This window comes from Sminthopsis crassicaudata, chromosome 6, assembly GCF_048593235.1.
Source record: "Sminthopsis crassicaudata isolate SCR6 chromosome 6, ASM4859323v1, whole genome shotgun sequence".
In the NCBI taxonomy this organism is placed as follows: Eukaryota; Metazoa; Chordata; class Mammalia; order Dasyuromorphia; family Dasyuridae; genus Sminthopsis; species Sminthopsis crassicaudata.
This window is the reverse complement of record NC_133622.1, coordinates 94,297,759-94,317,977: the sequence shown is the minus strand read 5'-3', so window position 1 is coordinate 94,317,977 and position 20,219 is coordinate 94,297,759. Positions and strand designations below refer to the sequence as shown.

The window sequence follows — 20,219 nt, the reverse complement described above, 5'->3', positions numbered from 1 at the left end:
ACTAAACATTACCAAATCAGTTACACACAACTTGCTTTTTCAAATAAATTAGAATTGACTTTTCCAACAAAATATTAATTCCATAATCATCTTTAGGCTTATAATATAGATGTTTGGCCTTTCCAATTCTATTTAACTGTCATGAATCATAATTCATCAGTCAGTTTTAGCTGGAAGTGCTCAAGTCCTTCCTAACTTCAATTTTGTACCTTTATGGTATAACTCAAAATTTAGAAAATTCCTTTGGAAAGATAAACTCTCTTGATTATTTAAAACAAAACAAACTTATTAGGAAATAAGATCTTCTATTTTCCTATATCAGATCTTAAATACAAATTATTCAATAACCAGCAATTTCTCTATTCCCTCTGTATCTTTAATTTGTACTAAGTGTATTTTTTAATTTCTGTAATTTAAAAAGTAGGTATCTTTTATCAACTCAGACAGTTTTCACTAAAATATAAAATATTCCAATGTAATTTTTCATAGTAAAGAAAACCATGAATCAGCAGAAGGATGATTTATTTCAGGGAAATTCCTCAATGGAAATGCCATTTTAAATCTCCTTTAAAATAAATAAATAAAAAACATTAAATTAATATAACAATCTGAACCTCAATTCAAACTCATTCCCAATACTTTTCTTGGTACAAATATTTAATTACAAAATACTTTATGTATTTTCTCACTTGATCCTTACAATCATCCTGTGAAGTAAAAAGTACAAATATTAGCCCCATTCTACTGGAGGAAACTGAGATTGAGAGGTTATTTGTCCAAAGACTGTAGTTAATGGACTGAAGGGCATTATAAAACATGGGAAATTTTTTTTTTTCCTGTGGGCACACATACTTCCAATGCTTGAACAGTCCATAGGCACAACAGAATAAACAATCTCTTGATCCTTTAAAAAGGAAAGTGAAGTATAGCTAATTTAGTTTGTTCAGATGTGCTGATAATGGCTTACATTTATATGGAATGTAAGGTTTACAAAGTATTTCCATCCCAAGGACCAGATGAGGTAGGCAGTAATGCTGTGTATGTTTAACCCAAGGATAATGGTTTCTTTCTCCCAACTGGGAAGAACTCATTAGTCATTTCACAGTTCATTGTAGTACCCAGTTAGAAAGACCTGATAAGTAGTAGTTCTGCCCTAGAAGGCAGAGAGGTGTGGGAGATGGTTAGAAGAATCAAAGGAAATGCCTGAGTAAAAAGAGAGAATTCACGTTCTTTAGACAGGTCTGATGTGAAATAATAGAGACTGTATGCCTTCTAAGATGCATTAGCCAAGTGACTATTTGAATAAACAGTTAATATTACAAGTTGAAATAGAGTCAATATTGGCATAATGGAGAATTGGCTATGCTCAGAATAGCTGATTTCAAGTCTTAACTCTTGACATTACTTGTTGTGACACTAGGAAATCCCTTAACCTCTCAGTACCAGGGGAAGCTCTGTTAAAACCTTAAATTGTAAATAAAGTGATGATCTATATTAATAAATTAGGCATCTCACCTGGAGCTCTGTGTGTGTGTGTGTATAATTTTTTTTAACCAGAAGTATGTATTCGGCAAATAATTATTTCCATTCTGGTGAAATTAAGAAAATCCACTTTAGAAAGCCAGTAGACAGAATGAAATGGAAACTAAAAAAAGATAAAGCTGATATGAAATATGACTAATTGAAGAGGTCTTTTTCCACTTTACAAGTCAAAGGATAACATATACATACATATGTGTGTGCATGGGTATGTGTGAATGTTATTCTATGTGGAAACTTCTACTGATTAATAATGTCAAATATTACCTTTGGAATAATCTAGATTGCACATTAATTTAAATGGCCTTATCCCATAAGAGTCCCCCAATAGTTGCAACAGAGGATTGGAAGCACACAATCACAGTTGCTCAATATAACAAACCATCTACATCTCGCCCCCAATTCAATTAAGGCAAAATGCAAGGTACTTGGGATTAGGGAAGTAGTCAGATGGAGTTTCATAAAATTGCAGGAGAGGATTCTTTTATAACAAGTCCTATGGATTGGGCATAGTAGGCACACAAGGCATTATTTTTATTTTAGATATGATGTAGTTGTGATTTTAGGCCTCTTACCTTTAATAATAAATACATCATTTCATTTAATAAATTATGTCTACTCTTGGTGTCTCATTTATTTGTACATTAACAGTTTCACACAAAAAGCAAGACTCTCAAAGTTAAGATGCATCATTTACTTATAAACCAAATTTATTTTATTAATAAAAATGCTGAATACTTATTGCAATTAAGAAAATCCTCATTATGTCTTTAGTACTTCCATTATTTGTTTTCCTCATGAAATCTTTATGTATTAAGTAAACAATTGCCCAAACTGCATTAAAAATATGCAACTTTTTTTTTTAAACAGTTTTCTCTAAGCCATTGGCAGTCACAACAAAAATTGCTTCATGTCATCATGTAAACAGTCTCTGCTAAAGCAAGGAAAACATTAGAAAGGTATGGGCATAAATCTGGTTACTACCAACATTACCAAAGTTCACAGCTTATGGCTTTTCACAACACCAAGAATTTCACTTCATTTCAAACTAACACACAGTAACAACCTGATTAACTAGCACCCACACCAGGGACTGGAACCCTCAAGCAAGCTGTATCATATGTAACCTAGAAGTTACAAGCAAAATGCTGTAGTCTCCATTTTTGTGACTCAAGATTTGCATCTAAATGTACCTGATTGCAATTTTCTGTGGAGTCACTTAATTACTATGATAATTCAACTCTTAAGGGCCATCAACCAAAGGAACCTAATTTAGGCCTGTCTGCAAAATGGGTAGTCCTACAAGTGGTAGGAGGAAAATGTTTGTTATTGGAGGATACAATTTTAGAGTAAGATGAAAATTTATTCAACTTATTTCCCAAGAACTTCTAAAGTATTCTTGTATTTTAACCCAACACTGCCACTACAGAAACTGCAATTTTGACCAAAGGAAAATATGGATTTAACTTCTAACCTACTGTTAAACAAAATGGAGGCAGTCTAAAGCCTTAGGTTTTTCATCAGCCTTTTTTAAAACTAAGATTAATTTACTGGGTGGCTTCCAATTGCCCAGTTTTTTCAGGACTTTATAAACTTTTTCAAAATTTTTTCTCATGCGTTTCAGAATATTTGTGTACTTTGCATGCATTTCTACTTAAGCCAGTGACAAGTTTGTTTCTACTTTTTTAGGAAACCTCTTTCAAAAATAATTTTGACAGGCTGATTTAGTGTCTTATGGAGGATCATCTAGCCTCAGAACTGTTCCTGAATATACAAACCCCTTATTCAGAAACTGGAATATCCTTACCCTGAGCAAATTCACACAAAATGGACTATTAATCGGTAAGCCAAACTGCTCTATGGTCAGACTATCCAGGTTAAAGGGGGTGATACTATATTTTGTGCCTAAATAACACATCAAGTCAACAAATAGCATCAGATTAATCATAATTTCTTCTCTATCAAATTCACCCAATGAGTATAGAGGTCTTTACAATCAATTATGCTTTCTTTAACTTTAGCCACTATCTAATAGCTCAAATAAGTTATTGGCTAAAGAGTAGATTTGTTGTACACCATTGCTTTCTTCCCAAGATCAAGCTATACCTTTATTGTTCAAGCTCCATTACTGTAGTTTCAGTGCCTGTCTAGGTTCCAAATTCCCAAGTTGGTTGTTAGTCCATATTAGCTAAAGGGATTTAAATTCGCAAGGCCTGGGGGAATCTGTAGAGAAAATTACTTTGTCTGGACAAGGAAAAGCCAGATCAAAGTAGGTTATCTTTCCTAATATTAGTGTTCCTCCTCATTCCATCGGCTGTTTTCTTAAGCAGTTTCCCATGTGCTAAAAGGAACCCCTATCTCAAACATTTATCTTATTTTCCTTCCCTTGAATCTTAAGAGAAATGAAATTCAATCCAGATGAAACCTGTCAATAAATCCAAGACTAGGATTTATAAATGGGTTATAATAATTATAATAGCAACTCACTAAATTTGCATTTATAAAAGTGACCAGTAGGACTAAAAATGAAATAGTTAAGCAATATGAATAATTCTTAATAAAAGAATTAGCCATTTGACTGTTGCCAGTCAAATTACTGTATTAAACATGTACTTGAGGGTAAGTTTATCTCTGGTTTCCTATTTTCCACTTTTAAGGCCAGTTTATATAAAAGTTTAATGTCAACTGCAAATATGTTACCTGCTGTATCCCTGTTTGATTTGCTCTAAATGAAGGTATGTATGCTAATGCTAACTATGGCCAACTATAGTCTGTTTATAACTGAGCATGCAAATGAATTGGTTTATAACTATGAGGTCCCTTCTAACTTTCAATTTCCAGAAAAGAAAAATGTTTAAGATGTCTATAAATAAATTTCATGGACAGGTTCTCAGGACAGGATTCTACAGTCACTCCTTCCCCCTCACACAGATGATATAATATTCAGGTAGCAGAGCACAAGGCATTAAAAAGTAAGAAACATGATGACCAGATATGGCTCTGTAGACTGGCCTGTAAGCTGTGTCAAGCTGGTTCTATTTTCATACCATTAGTATCAAAGTGTAGACTGTGGAAGCTTTTAAATAATCCCCCTTCAATGATACAAGGCATGCTCACCAAGATAGACTTGTTATAAAGGGGGGCAAACCATGCTGAAATCTTCAACTCTTGGTGACAATGTCAAGAAGTTATATAAAGATATCACAGGAAGGAAAGGTCCCAAAAAAAAAAAAAAAAAAAAAAAAAAAGCACTTAAAAGACACATTTGGTTCACTTAAGAGGCTTTAAAAAGTTTTGTTACAGACTGGTTTACAGGATATAAAGAGGTATTTAGCCTTTAAGTGGAGAAAATTGCTAGTTACCTGTATGTAAAAAAAAAAAGAAATATGGGCATTCCTAAGTGACATTCAGTCACTTTTAGCTATTTTGTAAACCAGACTTCTAATATGTAACAATATATGACAGTATTTTGCCGGTTATCAGACATACTCAGAAAAGATAAAAGAGGATGTCTACATCTGAATCACACATCAAATGCTTATTTGCATGAATGGAAGGCATATAATACAGAGTTCTTATAACTCTACAGGCACCTGGAAGTTTTAACTACCCTTCATGCTCTTCACTTTATATTCCATAAGAATAATGGAAATGCAGAGAATACTTCAAATAGACATTTTACAAATCAAGACTATTTGAGGGTTTTTCCAACTTTTATTAACAAGAAAGGTAATACTTCATTGAGGTGGCCAATTTAAAAAAATTTCTGTCACCCATTTACCTTTCCGTTATGTTTTTCAGTGTTGGCTCTTGTGAAAAAACAAAAACCAAAAGAAACCTAATTTTTTGTAAAAGTTACAACCAAAAGCAAGTGTCTCTTGCTTTCAGGATAAAAGAAGAGGGAGCAGGAAAAGGATGGGGCAAATGAGATAAAATTCATTAAGTATAAAAATATGTTGCTCAAATTCAGAATAATAATTTAATAACTCTTTGTTATTTCATATGTATCTGGGAATGGAATAGAGACATGTCCTGATCCTGTCACAAGAGGTAGAATTCCAGCATTTGGTACAACATTCCAAGAGAGGGTTAATGTGACATTCCTGTTTCCCCTGTAAAAAGACAGATGACAATCAGTGGTCAGCAGAAATATTTATAGTTTCATCACTAAAACCATTGTGATCTAAATATTATAATTTTATTTGTACACAGCTACTACTACTACTACTAAGTTCATCTTTGCCACTAAACATTATTCTTTTTCCACTTTAAGGAACAAGAGGACGAATCTGGTTAGCACCAGGTAATCACTGGTGATTTAATCATTAAACATACTCATAGCAACTTAAATAAGTAACAGTATCGTATGGTGGAAAGAACACTACTATGAGTCAGAAGATCTAGTCCCACCTTCATGGTCTTGGTCAAGTTATTAAACCTCATTGGCCCACAGTACTCTCCAGTCACTTAAGTTTAACAAGAGGTTAATGGCCCTTCCAGTTCTAACATTCTATGACTGTGCAAAGGAAGCTCTTGGGCTACCAGCAATTTCCCAAATTTTCAACCATAGATTCTACTACTACTATGTGCTGACTGTAATCCTGACATAAGTTCCTGCATTTCCTACCCCCTTGAAAACAGAAGCCATACCTCCAGGAAAAACATGGAGAGAAGAGATTCCCTGTTTCCATCACTACTATTCAGAGTATATGGTACACTATACTTAAAATACTCACTCTACTGATCAAAAAGCTCAGAGACTCAAAGATGGAGAATTGGAAGGGACCTCAGAATTCACCCAGCCCAACCCCCTCATTTTAAAGATAAAGAAACTGAAATCCCAGAGAAGCTCAGTGATTTGCCGAAGGTTACATAAACAGTCAGCAAGCATAGCCAAGGTTTGATTCTGAAATCTCACTCCAAATAAAGAATAGCCCAATACTTCATCCCACTCAGCAGCCATTTCCTCTAAAAAGCTCTTTCCCTACAGTCTGTAAGTTAAAATCTGCAAGAACATTGTTTCCTGTTTCACTGTTTTCCTCCCATTCAATGCTATTCTTTGTTTCCTTCTAGCTTCTCTTTCCCTCTCATCTTTACCAAAAACACGGTTAAACACTTAATATGGCATGAGTTGCTCACTTGAGACCATTTCCATCGTCAAAGAAAAAATATTTTGATTTCATATCTTTCAGCAGCAGCTTCGGATTATCGCCTCTCAGAATGATCTTGTCCCAAAGGACAACCTGGTTCAGAGCCTACATTGAAATGAGAATTAATTAGACAATTGTTCTAACATAACATCTGGTCAGTGCATATTAAAAGTAGCATTGATCCAAAGGAGACAGATTAGTAAACATGCAGTATAACTTATATATAAATCAGCCATATTTTATGGAAATCTCTACAATATTAATATTAACAAATGAAAAACAAGTAAAAATGTGAAGAACCACCTCCAAGGCTTCTCACAGGAAAATCCTAGCTCTTTCAAAAAGAACTGGTCAATGACATTACCACTGAGACACTAGGTGGTTCTAATGAGTCAGCACAACCTAGAAGGTTTCAGGGAACAGTTCCTCAGTTGAAGTATGTCACTATCTAATATTTTCAAACTTTCCTAAGACCATTCTCAGGGTGGCCATTCTTAGAGGTGACAATGGAAAATCAAGGGTGCCCTGCCACTACCCCAAACATTGTTATAGGATCCTGAGGACTTATGACTATTTGGCAACTTCAGCCACTCCAGCATGACAGAATTTTCCAATATCATACAGATGCTGGATTATTAGGGATGACCTGAAAAAAAATCAGTTTAAAAAAATTTCATTTTTATACCCTAAAATTTAAAAATAAAAACAATTGTCACTACACCAGACTTCTCACATGAACTTTACTAAGATCAGTTCTCTATTGGTTTACATATTAAAAAAAACCACAATTTCCAAAATACAAATGATTGTTCAGCAGTGATATTTAGTTTCCACAATATTATTTTCTTTGTTAAAAGAAAAATGAGCCCCCCAATGTTCAAGAAATGAAAAAAGCAAAAAATTTCAATGATTTTTTTTTATTCTGAAAATATAGGACTTTTTATTACTCTCTTCCATTCATTCAGTTACTAAATGTGTAGGTAGCACTCTACTACCAGAAAATCCCCACTTGCATATTCTTTTCTAGTGTGTCCCAACTATGACTATAAACCCCTTATATAAACAAATATTTGCAATGAAAAAATCTTGTCTGAATTTAGCTCTGTCACTTAATAATACATGGAACACCTTGGAAAAGAAACGTAATCTCTTTGGGACTCAGTTTCCCCTACTGTAAAATAACAAGAGGAAAACTAAATGCCTTGTCTCTTCTAGCTCTAAGTCTTTGTGAGTTTAGATTTTATAATAAATTCACCATCATCATGAAAATTTTAAATTTCCCAAAGCAACAGTCTTTGCCTGACAGCAAACCAACCAAACTCATTAGTTATCCTGGGAAAAGTTAAACTGGAATATTTTTCAAAAATTGTGTATTTTTTCATGCTATCCCAGCTACAAAGAAATTACTATGGAGGAAGAAAATCCAGGTGAATTATTGAACTTACTAAAATTATTCTGCTAGTGTTTACTCTTTAGCTCTCAAATCTAGTTTAAGAACTGCTTTGTTTTGAATACTTTAAAGTTTTAAAGGATCGGGTTAAAGCAACCAACCAAAGTGAAATGTGGGATAGATGCAAAATATGCCAATCTGATAAAACTGCTACTCAACATCAGCCATTGTAAAGGAATAGTTCAAACCACATGTAATAATCAAGACTGTCCTCACCACTATTCCTCTCAAGGTACTGTAACAAAATCAAATTTTATAATATGGTAAGCTAGACACAAAAGAAATGATTTATACTTTAATTCTACTTTCTAAATAATTCAAAAATAGAACCATTAATTTTATTAATCTCTGCATAAACCATGCTGTGATCCTTTAGAACTCTTAATAGTAGATTTTTTAATTGGTTTCATAAAAATCCAGTATCAAGTGAAACATCATGCTAAGTGGGTGTTAGTTTCATTGGAATGATGCTATAAATGTCAAAACTGAGCAGTCAGCTAATGAATATTACCAGCAAGGTTTTGTGTTTTTATGGAAGAGGCTGATATAATGTCTATTTTTTTAAAAATGAGCTCTTCATGACGTTATTGCACAATGGGCCTTGATATGGGCAATCTTATAAAGAGTAAACTTATTCCCTGGCATGTTTATTAAATTATACATACATTTAAGCATATTAATAATAAGAGTTAATGTTTAATATAGAATTTATGGATATCAAAGTGCTTTTCAAATATTATTTTACTTGATTATCTTAACAATCCTGTGTAGTAGATTATTCTCGTGTTACATGAGAAAACAAGATGAGAGAGTAAATGATTTGGCAGAAGGTCACACAGTTGGTGTCTGAGGCAAGGTTAGAACTAAGGTTTTCCAGACTCCAAGTCCAGCACTCTATCCATTGTGTCACCTGTATATACTAGGCAAAGTAGGCCATTTGGCCTAATGAGTACATTATAAGGAGAATCAATAAATAGATACTTCAAGTAAGGTGATTTTAATACTATCAATTTTAACACAACTACAAATATACAACCATAATGAACAAAAACTTATTAATAGTAAGCTATGTGTAATATAAATTATGACATAAAAGTCAGAAAACTAAAGCACAATCCAATAGGAGTTATGACTGTGATTTATTACCTATACTTTCTTAATTATCCCTATCTTTCCCTCTAAGATGATTAAAGGCGCCTCATTACATATTTTTAGACACCCAAATTGTGATACTTTTGTTTATTAAATGGAAAACACTGATAATGACCATTTATTATAAACATTCAATTAAAAAAAAATACATATAAGCCTCCATATCACATAAACACGGAAAATCATGGACACACACTATTTGAGACCTTTAGAATACAACCACCTAACATTTTGCAAAAAAGCTGATAAATAATATAATCAAATATCTGAAATAACATTTTCAGTGAGGTTTATGACACATTTCAAATAAGGACAGGTACCACAGATGCCAGGTCCCTTCCAAATATACCTGAAAAAATGAGTGGCCTAACCTAAATCTCAGTTTATATATATACTTACTTCACAGAGTTGAGAATCAAAGGAGGTAATATGTATAAAGATAGGGCTTTACAAATCTTAAACATAGAGAGCACTTGCTAGATCCACAATCCCAAAGGAGTGGTTGAGAAGGGAAGTGGAAAGAAAGCCTAGAGTATTACTACATCAAGTTGCTGTATTTCTTGAAGCTTGTTATCCATATAATAGAAATAACTTTAAATTTTTACCAGGCTACAAGTCTTACCTTACAAAAAAAAAAAAAAAGATTCAATGTTAATTTTAAATAGTTTGTAAAGTTTATTCTTCTAAATATATAATATATACATACTTACGTTATTTTTTGTTGAATATTCTGCTGATAAGTATAGAAATAATTGCTTTACATTCCAATCAAATATATTCTCTAGATGTGAAAAAAAAAATTAAGGAACAAAAACAAAATGGCATACAACTTTAATTGTTAATGCTCAGTTGTTCAAAGTAGATTTCTAAGTGTAAGAGTAGACTTCTGACATAAGAATGTCCTCCTTCAGTTATTTCTCCTTCTGTTAATAGGAACAATTTAAAGCTGAAATGGGCAGGGGAATCATCAAAGTCCAACCCTTCCTTTTACAAAGAACATGAGGTCCAGAGGTTAAATGACTTACTTCAGATCACTTGGCTAGTAGATAGCAAAATGGATTAGATTTATGCACTGAAACCCAAATTTGGTACTCTCCAGTATAACCTCTCCAGTATTGCCTCTTAGCACACAAACTAATCCTCTTTTGTCTACAACCCCAAAAAAAAAAAAAAGCTCAACAGTTAAATCTGGTGCAAGAGGAAAAAAACCTGATAAATGCCAAAAAGACTTTTTTTAGATTAATCAATGCCATCTTCCCTTTAATAACCACTACTGAAAGGAGGGGAAGGTAAGCAAAGAATCATAGAATTTTTAGGCACTATAGAGAACATCTAAGTTATTATTACAAAGGAGAAAAATGAGATCCATGATTTTAAGTTACTTGCCTGAAATCACATACCAAATTGCTGCTATTTCATTTAAACTTTACACGGAAAGTAGAATTTACTTTCATAGACAAATAAAAAAATTACTAATTTTTTAAAAATATCAATACTGATCTCACAAAATTATTTTAAGAATCAAATGAGATAATATGTGTCAAGGACTTCACAAATCTTTAAAATATATAAATGAGCTATCATTTATTTTGAATTAGTGAACAAAGTAGTATCATCGTATTAAGTCCCAGATTCTTTAACTGTGGGTTCACAACTCTACATAAGGCCTCTTAACTGAATGTGGGGGTCACAAAATTAAGATTTATTATCAGTAAATGTTTTATTTGTTTACCTTTTTTACATATCTAAAATTCATAAAAATTTCTCAGGAGAACAGGGATCACAAATGGAAAAAGTTAAAAGAAGTCCTGTGCTAGGTGATCATAAGTAAATCAGTTTCTTCTCTGGCCTTGGTTTCCTCTTGTATAAAAGGAGGGACCTGCCTAGACTAAATGTCTTCCAGCTTTGTTTACCAAAATTGATCAAAGATTCAAAATCTACTTTTCCATGAAATCAAATTCACAGTTATATTTAGGGTGAGAAGCAGCATTGTTTGAGGGGAAAAAGCCAGACTGAAACAGGGAGATCTGGGATCACATCCTGCCTGATACACACAAATTATATAACTCTAGGAATACAATTGCTTGGTGCTCAAGAAACACTCACACTATATTGGAAAGCAGATGCCTACCTATGTTATTAAAGGTAGTCTCATCATAGGTATAATTACTTACATCAATAAAATTGCATGCCCAGTCCAAAAACAAAAAAAATTAATGGAAAGGTCCTACTGCATGCACTCTGTGTAATGTGGATCCTATTCCTTTTCTTTAAAAAATCACTATACTCTACTGTGACATTTTAAACTGAGCAAAATATTTCAAATAAATTTCAAATATTTCTAGCACTTAGCACAGTGCCTGAAACATTGTAATCACTTAATGTTTAATAATTGACTGACTGAAATAATAAGAGCAAATATGTCATGTTATTTTCAACTAACTAAATCAATGTTCTTCAAAATTTTAAATACATAAGCCACTCTGGTAAAATACAAGATTTAGGACCACCTAATTAATCCACCAAAAAATAAAAATCTCACAAGAATGGAAAGACCAGTGCTTCTTTTGAAATTAAATATTTTTTCATCTATTATATTTGTATACAAATGATATATACTATTTACAGAACTTTGTAATATACAGACTTTTTTAGTAAGCTGAAAAATATATACACTACCGGCTATCAATTAGACAGGAATATCTGAAAGAACTAAGGGTTAAAAAGCTAACACAAAAACATGTAAATTAACTAGCTGGGGTAATGTACTTTTAATATGAAAACACTAAGTTTAGCCTCAATCCATTCTCAGCAATGCTAAGTTAAAGATGACCACAGAGACTTGAAAACAGGTTAGTTTAGTATAAGTGTACTTTTCCCCCCATACCTTTTCAATATAAACTTTACTTTCACAGTAGCTGCCTTTAAATAAAGTACAGTTTCAGTCTATTGCTGAATCCAGACTACTTTTAAGATTCTAGCCCTGGGGCTAGTGAAACCCATGAATCTCTTTATACAAAAGAAAATTACAAATTAAAATGAATTAAGAAGGAAACCAATTATAATGAAATATAATTATAAAAAAGTCTTTAATTTATAAACCCTAGTTTAAAAATACCCGATATTTAAAAATGTGACTGATCCCATTTGTAGTTTGGAGGATTCTAAGTAGTAAAGGGGGCTATCTCAATAAAATAGATGAGACCAGGCCTAAAAGTGATTTATATACTTCCAAACCAAGAATGGTCCAATAAATGGGATGGAAGAAGGCTGTTTGATCTGTCAGAAAAGTATAAAAGACAGAAGTGAGAAAACTGGAAGACACAGATAAGGCGTTAAATGAAATCACAAAATGAATTCTGCAATTTAAAAAAATTCTGTTGTAATTATAAAATAACATACTATAAAAAGTCAGAAACTGTCGACTGAGATCATTAACTGACCAGTTATTTGCATATTGAATTGACAAAGCAAACATGTAAACTAAAATTACATAAGCAAACTATTTTACTACTAGATACTGTAGCTATGCTATTGTAACAATACTAACTGCTTCTAAATGAAAAGATATAAAATGCAGTTTCTAAACAGTTTGTGTATTAATGATTCTTCTCTTTTATCCCAATTTTGTTCTTTCTAAATGAAAGTTTTAGGGTTTCAAAAATCTCCTTTTTGATGATTAGATTTGTTTTTTCTAAATAATTTTTTTCCCTTGAATTAAAAAACCCCACCACCACAAGCAAACACTACTGATGTAGAGAGAAGCATGTATAATTAATCTTATTTTACTAATAAGAAAACTAGAGTGCAGAGATTAAATTTTTTAAAACAACATTCGTAACTATAATTCAGGTGTTCTAAAGCACTTATCAGAGATTTGCTTTGTTGTTTTTCACTGGCATATTTTTGAATGTCATAATTCAGCTTAAGACAAATATGAAGTCACTACAATTTTTGTGTATTTTTAAAAAGTCATTTTCCTAAAGGATATCAGCAGTCACATCAAATGTAATGAATCCCAGATCACTTCGTTCTCTAGGTCCGGTGAAGTCTTCTACATTTTTTCTGAAAATAAACATAGGTTTTATAATCCTTCAACCACAATAAAGAAGAGTTGAATACCCTTGTCATATACACACGCATATATAAAGACAGCACAAAGCAACTTATTCCAAACATTTGTGAGTGTGACCAGTTCTGTAGTATATATAAATAGGTAAACATATCAACTTAAGTTTAGGACTACATTGATAAATAAAAATACACTAAAAATCTAATAAAAAGATGGGAAATAATAAGAATCAACTGGAACAAAAAAAGGTAGCCATATCACCTTAAAATAAGGGCTACATGGATAAACAAAAATACACTTAACATCTAAAAGGATGGACATTAATTAAGTTCAACTAAAAAAAAGGAAATAGGATAAATTGTGCAAGATAAACACTGGGGGAGGTTATCAGCTATCTTACTATGCCTTAATAGTTCCTGAAAAAAAAAGTTTGGAATGACTTAGAAATTAAACAATTTCATAATTGGGTAAAAAAGTGCTTTCATCGAAGGAGATGTAAAAAATAAAAAATAAATTAGCCAATGGCTAAGGGCATCAGAATAAACCAAACCAATGGGGACACGGGGGAGGTGGCAGAAGAAGAGTGATTTAGAGAAGCTGTCAGACTTAAACATCTGACAGGAAAGGTCCGAAGTTAATGCAGAGAGCAACAGGAAATCAGTCTTGAGTAAGTAGAAAGAAGACAAAAAGGAAAGAATATACATATATCAAAGTAGAAATAATAGAACAGAGGATGGTTTTTAAAAGATTTTTTTTCAGACAACTGAAAACATGACTTCCATTTCGTTGTGAACATTTCAGAATTTGTTCAGACTCTCCATCCGAAATCTCCACACAAGCTTAAATAAAACAAAAGAGTGCTAATTTCCAAAAACCTCACCAGGTGCGCTTCTGAGCTAGTAACAAGTAAAAATTTTTAAAGAAAATTTGAAAAAAGGAGGAAGAGGTTGAAACTATGATTATTACAGAAACGAACCTAATTCAAATATTTAAGCGTCGTAAAGAGTGCTGGGAAAACTACCAAGGTCTCGGCGAACAATAACAATACCAAGCTTGCCTAGATAGGGGGAAAAGTTCCAGGGGGAACAGAGGCATGAAATCGCCGATACACGAAATCAAAAATAAAGCCGGGAGGAGTGCAAGCAGGAACCACACTCTAGCGGGCACACTGCAGATGTGCCTGGAGTGGTAGGGAAGGGGCAGGCGCCTCGGAAGAGCCCGAGTTGGATGGTGTGGGGCTCCCTCATTGGCCCGCGCGGGGGTGGAGGGAAGTGAAGGAGCAGGAAGGAGGGCTGCAGTCTCTGACCTGAATTAGGGAACCGGGAAAGCGAGCTGAAGAATTGACCCGGGCTGTGGGTGCACGCAGAAGGGGATGGGGGAGGGGGGTGGTCCGGGAAGGCGGGAGGTGTGGGGGAGGAAAGAGGAGGCCAGCTCCGGGGTAGCGGGGAAAGCTAGCAGTGCAGCCCAGCCCGCGGCAGAGCAGGAAGGGAGATTCCCGCCCCCCCCCCCGCCCTCAGACAGACGCAGCCCCGCACCCCCACCCCGTCCCGCACTCACAGCATGATTCGGGAGACGTGCAGCCGGACCGGGACGCTTCTGTCTTTGAAGGCGGTGGTGATGAAGCAGCCGAAGGTCAGCGCCGCCATCACGCTCAGCGAGAAGGCGAAGAGGGAGTTCGCCCGCGACAGAACCGTGTTCATCGCGGCGGCTTGACTCGGCTCGGCCCCTCGCACTGGCTTCCCGCCGCCCGCCCTCCCTCACACACGCTCCCACTCGCGCCACACGCCACACGCACCACCACACACACCCGGCTCGGCTCCGGCCCGGCTTGCTTCTCTCCCCGCCGCCCAGGGCGCGCGCGCTCCTCCCGGGAGCGAGCGCGCCGCCGCCACCGCCGCCGCCGCCGAAACCTCGGCCCACCTCCCGCACCTCCCCCACCCCCTCGCCTCCCAGGGGCGCGGCTCGGCGAGAGGGGCGGGCGCGATCTTACCGCCGCCCCTGCTCCGCCCCGCCCCTTCCCGCGCGCACACAGACGGACGGGGTGGGGCCCCGAAGCCGGCGGAAGCCACGCGGAGGAAAGGCGGGCAAGGTCCCCAAACCCCGTCCACCTGCCCCTCTCGCCGCAGTCTGGGTGACCCGTAGCCAATCAGAGCGGCGTAAAGCGCGAGTCTGAAGGAGGATGGGAGGAGCGCTGGTCGCGCACTGCCGCTTTCGTCACCTGAACCCGCCCATCGCTTTGGCCCCGCCCCTTGCCTAAGCCACGCCCCATCTTTTCCGTCGGCCCCGCCCCATCCCCTTTTCTCACCTCTCCCTCAGATCCAGGGAGGAGCTAAGCAATGGCAGGTCTGGGAGAGGCGGGGCTTGCGTCCTCGCGCTCCGTTCCCCCCGGGTTTAGGAGGCTTTGCCTAAACCCTATCTGCGAATTTGGTTCCTTCCTTGTTAAGGACTGGCTTCTCTTGCAGTTTAAATCTCATTAATTCCCGGACACTTCTTACAGTAGTGTTTCAGAATGGAGGGGATTTTGTAAAACACGCGCTGATCCCACGGAAACCTGCACAAAAACTACGAATGTGCCGACCTACGGGGGTCTTGGACGTGTCCATCTGAGCCCTGACACTGGCCTCCTTGAGAGACCCTGGCCAAAGGTCCGAATTTAATTCCCTGGGCCTCAATTTAATTCAACAAACACGTATGGAGTGTCTACGGCATTGACTTTGTGCCAGGGACCACCACAGTGCTGGGAATACGGAAATAAAACGAAAATAATAATTAACTAGTTCTTATCCTCAAGGAGCTTATGTTGTCGTTCTCTTTCCCATTGTATGAAAATGTTTGAATTCACAGCCCCTAAATTCCCAATTCTAATTCTTATACATCAAAATATCAGCTGCAAGGAGCCTGGGAGAGGCTAACTTTCATCCTGCCCTTGCGGTCCCTTCCCTTCCTATTCATCTCCAGTGTGTGTGTATATATGTATGTAAGTGTGTATATGTGTGTATGTATATACACATATTTACATATTCATGTATTTGTGTAAAAAATGTGCTAGCTGCCTCCCCCAGGTGGTTTTAATATATTGTGGATGCCGATACAATCCACAGGTAGTCCATCTGTTAGCAGTCCTTGTTACTTTCTTTCCTAATCATACATTTCCTTGACGTCGGTTTTTAGGGTGCTTCTTTTGAACAAGTATTCATTGGAAATAGGCTGCACTCTAATTCCCTTAATTAGCCATCCCGCATCTTTCCACAGTCCTTTCCTTATCAACTTGACTTGATCTGCAATGTTGATTGTTCCTAGATAATGGGTGTTTCATTATTCTATCACAAATAGAATATTGGTATGAAAGAAATATACGTTTTATGTAGCAGCAAAGAGATTAAGAATATTTAGTTAATTCAACAGACATTTAAAGTGCCTACTTTACTAAGCCTGATGCTAGACCCTTGAAATACATAAATAAAAAGAAAATATTACTTGCATTATATTGAGAGGTTATCAACATAGAAACAAGTAAATCAATGTAAAGAATATGTAATTTTACAAAGTAATTTCAAGAAGTTCTCATAACTGGAGGGCTTGAGGGAAAAAAAACCTGGTGAAGGACCAGAGCTTATTTAAAGGAAGATAGAAATTCTGAGAAGAGGGAATGAAGTATTTTGTGCAAACCATTTGTTTTTTTTTTTTGTTGTTGTTGTTTTTTATATTTTTTTGACAGTATATATGCATGAGTAATTTTTTATAACATTATCCCTTGTATTCATTTTTCCAAATTATCCCCTCCCTCCCTCTACTCCCTCCCCTAGATGACAGGCAATCCCATACATTTTACATGTGTTACAGTATAACCTAGATACAATATATGTGTGTAAATCCCATTTTCTTGTTGCACACTAAGTATTAGATTCCGAAGGTATAAGTAACCTGGGTAGATAGACAGTAGTGCTAACAATTTACATTCGCTTCCCAGTGTTCCTTCTCTGGGTATAGTTATTTCTGTCCATCATTGATCAACTGGAAGTGAGTTGGATCTTCTTTATGTTGAAGATATCCACTTCCATCAGAATACATCTTCATACAGCATTGAAGTGTACAGCAATCTTTTGGTTCTATTCATTTCACTCAGCATCAGTTAATGTTAGTCTCTCCAAGCCTCTCTGTATTCCTCCTGCTGGTCATTTCTTACAGAGCAATAATATTCCATAACCTTCATATACCATAATTTACCCAACCATTCTCCAATTGATGGACATCCATTCATCTTCCAGTTTCTAGCCACTAGGAAAAGAGCTTGTGCAAACCATTTGTACTAAGAGTACATGCAGAAAAGTGATATCAAATAAGACAAGAAAGGTTACAGGGATTCAGGGGAGGGCTTTAAATGTAAGGTTAAGAATTTTGGTTTTTATCACACAGGCAATAAGGAACTAGGGAAGATTTTTAAGTGGAAAAAGGACACAACCAGGACAGCATTTAGGAATGTGATTTTGGTTGCTGCATAGAGAATATGTTCAATAAGGATGAAACTATAGGCAAAGAAATCTAATAATAAATTATTGTAACCCTCCAAGCAAGAGATGATAAGTGGAGGAAAAGGGTACAGAGATGTTGTGGAGGTGGAACTAATAAGACTGTCAACTGATTGTTCACAGGGCCTAAAAGAGAAGGGAAAATCCAAGACAACTCAAGGTTATGAGTCTGCCAACTGGAAGGATGGTAGTCCCGTGGATTGAAATGTGGCAGTTTGAAGGATGGATGTATTCAAATTTTAAATGCCTTGTAGGGCATTCATTCATGTAAAGAAGTCCAACAGGCAGCTTGAGTTCAGGAAAGTGATTAAAGTTGGTTATATAGATTTGAGAGTCACCTGTCGAGAGATGATTAATAACTGAACTCATAGAAAGTAAATCACTGTAGATTATTCCAAATGGAATCCTGCTAGCTCTCCTTGCTTTACTCACTTCTGAGTGCATCTCATCATCCATCTGCAATAGTAAGCTATCCAAGATGTCATGATAGATTAACTCCAACGGACGTCTGCCGAGCTTCTATAGGATTTGAAGGAGCCATTATTCCATTAATGCAGGTGCTTCCTTCACCCAAGAAAATTGCACAAACTCTAAAACTTAGTACATTGTACTTCTCTGGCTGAAAAATTCATCACCTTAGTGTGACCATCTATTGATAAACTCCCCAATCTTGGATGGGTTGTGAAGCAACAGACATGCAGTCCACTGTCAGAATGCTACACTTAAAAAGCCTTGCCAGTTTAATAGGATCTGCCAGAAACTGTGTTCCATTGGCAGAGCCTTTAAGAAGGCTTTGTCTCCTCCTTCCATGTCAATAAGGCATGATGGGAGAAAGATTTCAGTAGAAGGTCTTTTTTAGCTGCATGTCATAATAAGAATCATCTGGGTCATTCTTACATTTTAATATGGAAGTCTTAAGCTTTAAAAGTCTTATGTAATATCTCACATCTATTCTGTGCTTTAAGATTTGCACAGAGGTCTCTTTACTATTTGGTGAAATAGGTAGAACAAGTATTATCATCCACCAATTACAAATGAAAAAAAATTGAATCACAGAGAATTTAAGTTAATTGCCTAAGGTAAATCAAAGCCAGGAACTGTCAAAGATTAGGTATTTAATTTTTGACTGACTTCTAAACAGTAGAATTTTAGAAAGTGTTTGGTATTTGTCAGGCTGTTTTTCTAAATAAATTTTTATTAATGCTTTTTTGTGTTTTAAATCACCTAAATTTTCTCTTATATTCTCTCTTTCTTATCCCTCCCAAAAAAACTATTCCAAAAAATCAGGCTGTTAATTCTCAAACCTGGACAACTCCTATCATAAGCTTTTTCTCCACCTCCTCTTCTTGGGCAGTTTTGTTGGAGAAAGTGAAGATTTGGCCTATTACAAAATCTGTGGTTGTTTAACTTAAGCCAAGCTTTTGCTGCTGCTTAGCAATACTTTTATTCATCTATTATTATTTTTAACTTCTTGATTCCACAGTGTGCTCCCCACAGCAGCTGTTCCAAATCTCCTCCTCTTCAAGCCCCCAAACCTATGCAGGCACTGCCCTAAAGCTGGGGACAAAAAGAAAAAATAAAATGGGAGTTTATATTTAAATGGGGGAGAAAACATCTACATAGATAAACATGTATATCTAATGAGGACTGCCCCCTCCCATGTAGCATGGAGGTGTCTTGTGTAGTCAAAGACAAGCAGAATAGATATCTCCAACCACTTCTTTCCTCACCCTTGTCCAAAGGAAACTTCTTAACTGGAGGGGAAACAGGAGACTCCTTTACTCTCCTTAGAGAGAGGAGATACCAAGCTAGAATTATATTTATTTACTCCCTAATATATTATTAGTCTAGGGTGATTTTCAGATTTCAGCTAAACTTCTGATCACTGTTTCTTTGAGAGTAATGGAGGCCTTCAGTTTTATATTCAAAGCCTATCCTTTCCCACCAAATACCAGTTCTACAATGAACAATAATAGCAGAGAGCAGAGAAATCCAGAAAGCAAAACAAATCAGAGAAGGTATACACCAGAGGATACACAGCAGACAATACAGAGTGAAGGAGTTCTCCCATTGGGATCAAGGTGGCGCACCACAACCTGAAGGGAGAAGCCCAGTTCTCACCCAAGGGGAAACTTCCCTAAGTCTTTAGTGTAGCAGGCTGGGAATCTGGACATGACGGAGACTGTCAGCTCCTCTCCTGTCAGTTTCTTTCCCGAGTCTTATTCTCTTTTCAGCAATCTGAAGTGGAGTCTGTCCTCATCCATCTTTCCTGAAGTTGGCAAACAGAAGCCACTGAAATCCAGAAAGCCTGGAGCCCCTCATTCAGG

The 20,219-nt window shown here is 36.2% G+C and overlaps 1 protein-coding gene across 1 annotated transcript; it reads right to left on the bottom strand.

Annotated features, from left to right (window-relative positions):
• Positions 1-2,231: 2,231 nt before the first annotated feature.
• SPCS3 (signal peptidase complex subunit 3) lies at positions 2,232-15,304 on the bottom strand. The gene is made up of 5 exons (XM_074274067.1): positions 14,921-15,304; positions 13,283-13,356; positions 10,002-10,078; positions 6,679-6,794; positions 2,232-5,651 (listed from the first exon to the last, which is right to left on the bottom strand). Exons 1-5 carry the CDS (start codon positions 15,061-15,063, stop codon positions 5,519-5,521), a joined length of 543 nt encoding a protein of 180 aa, XP_074130168.1. The 5' UTR covers positions 15,064-15,304; the 3' UTR covers positions 2,232-5,518.
• Positions 15,305-20,219: the final 4,915 nt, after the last annotated feature.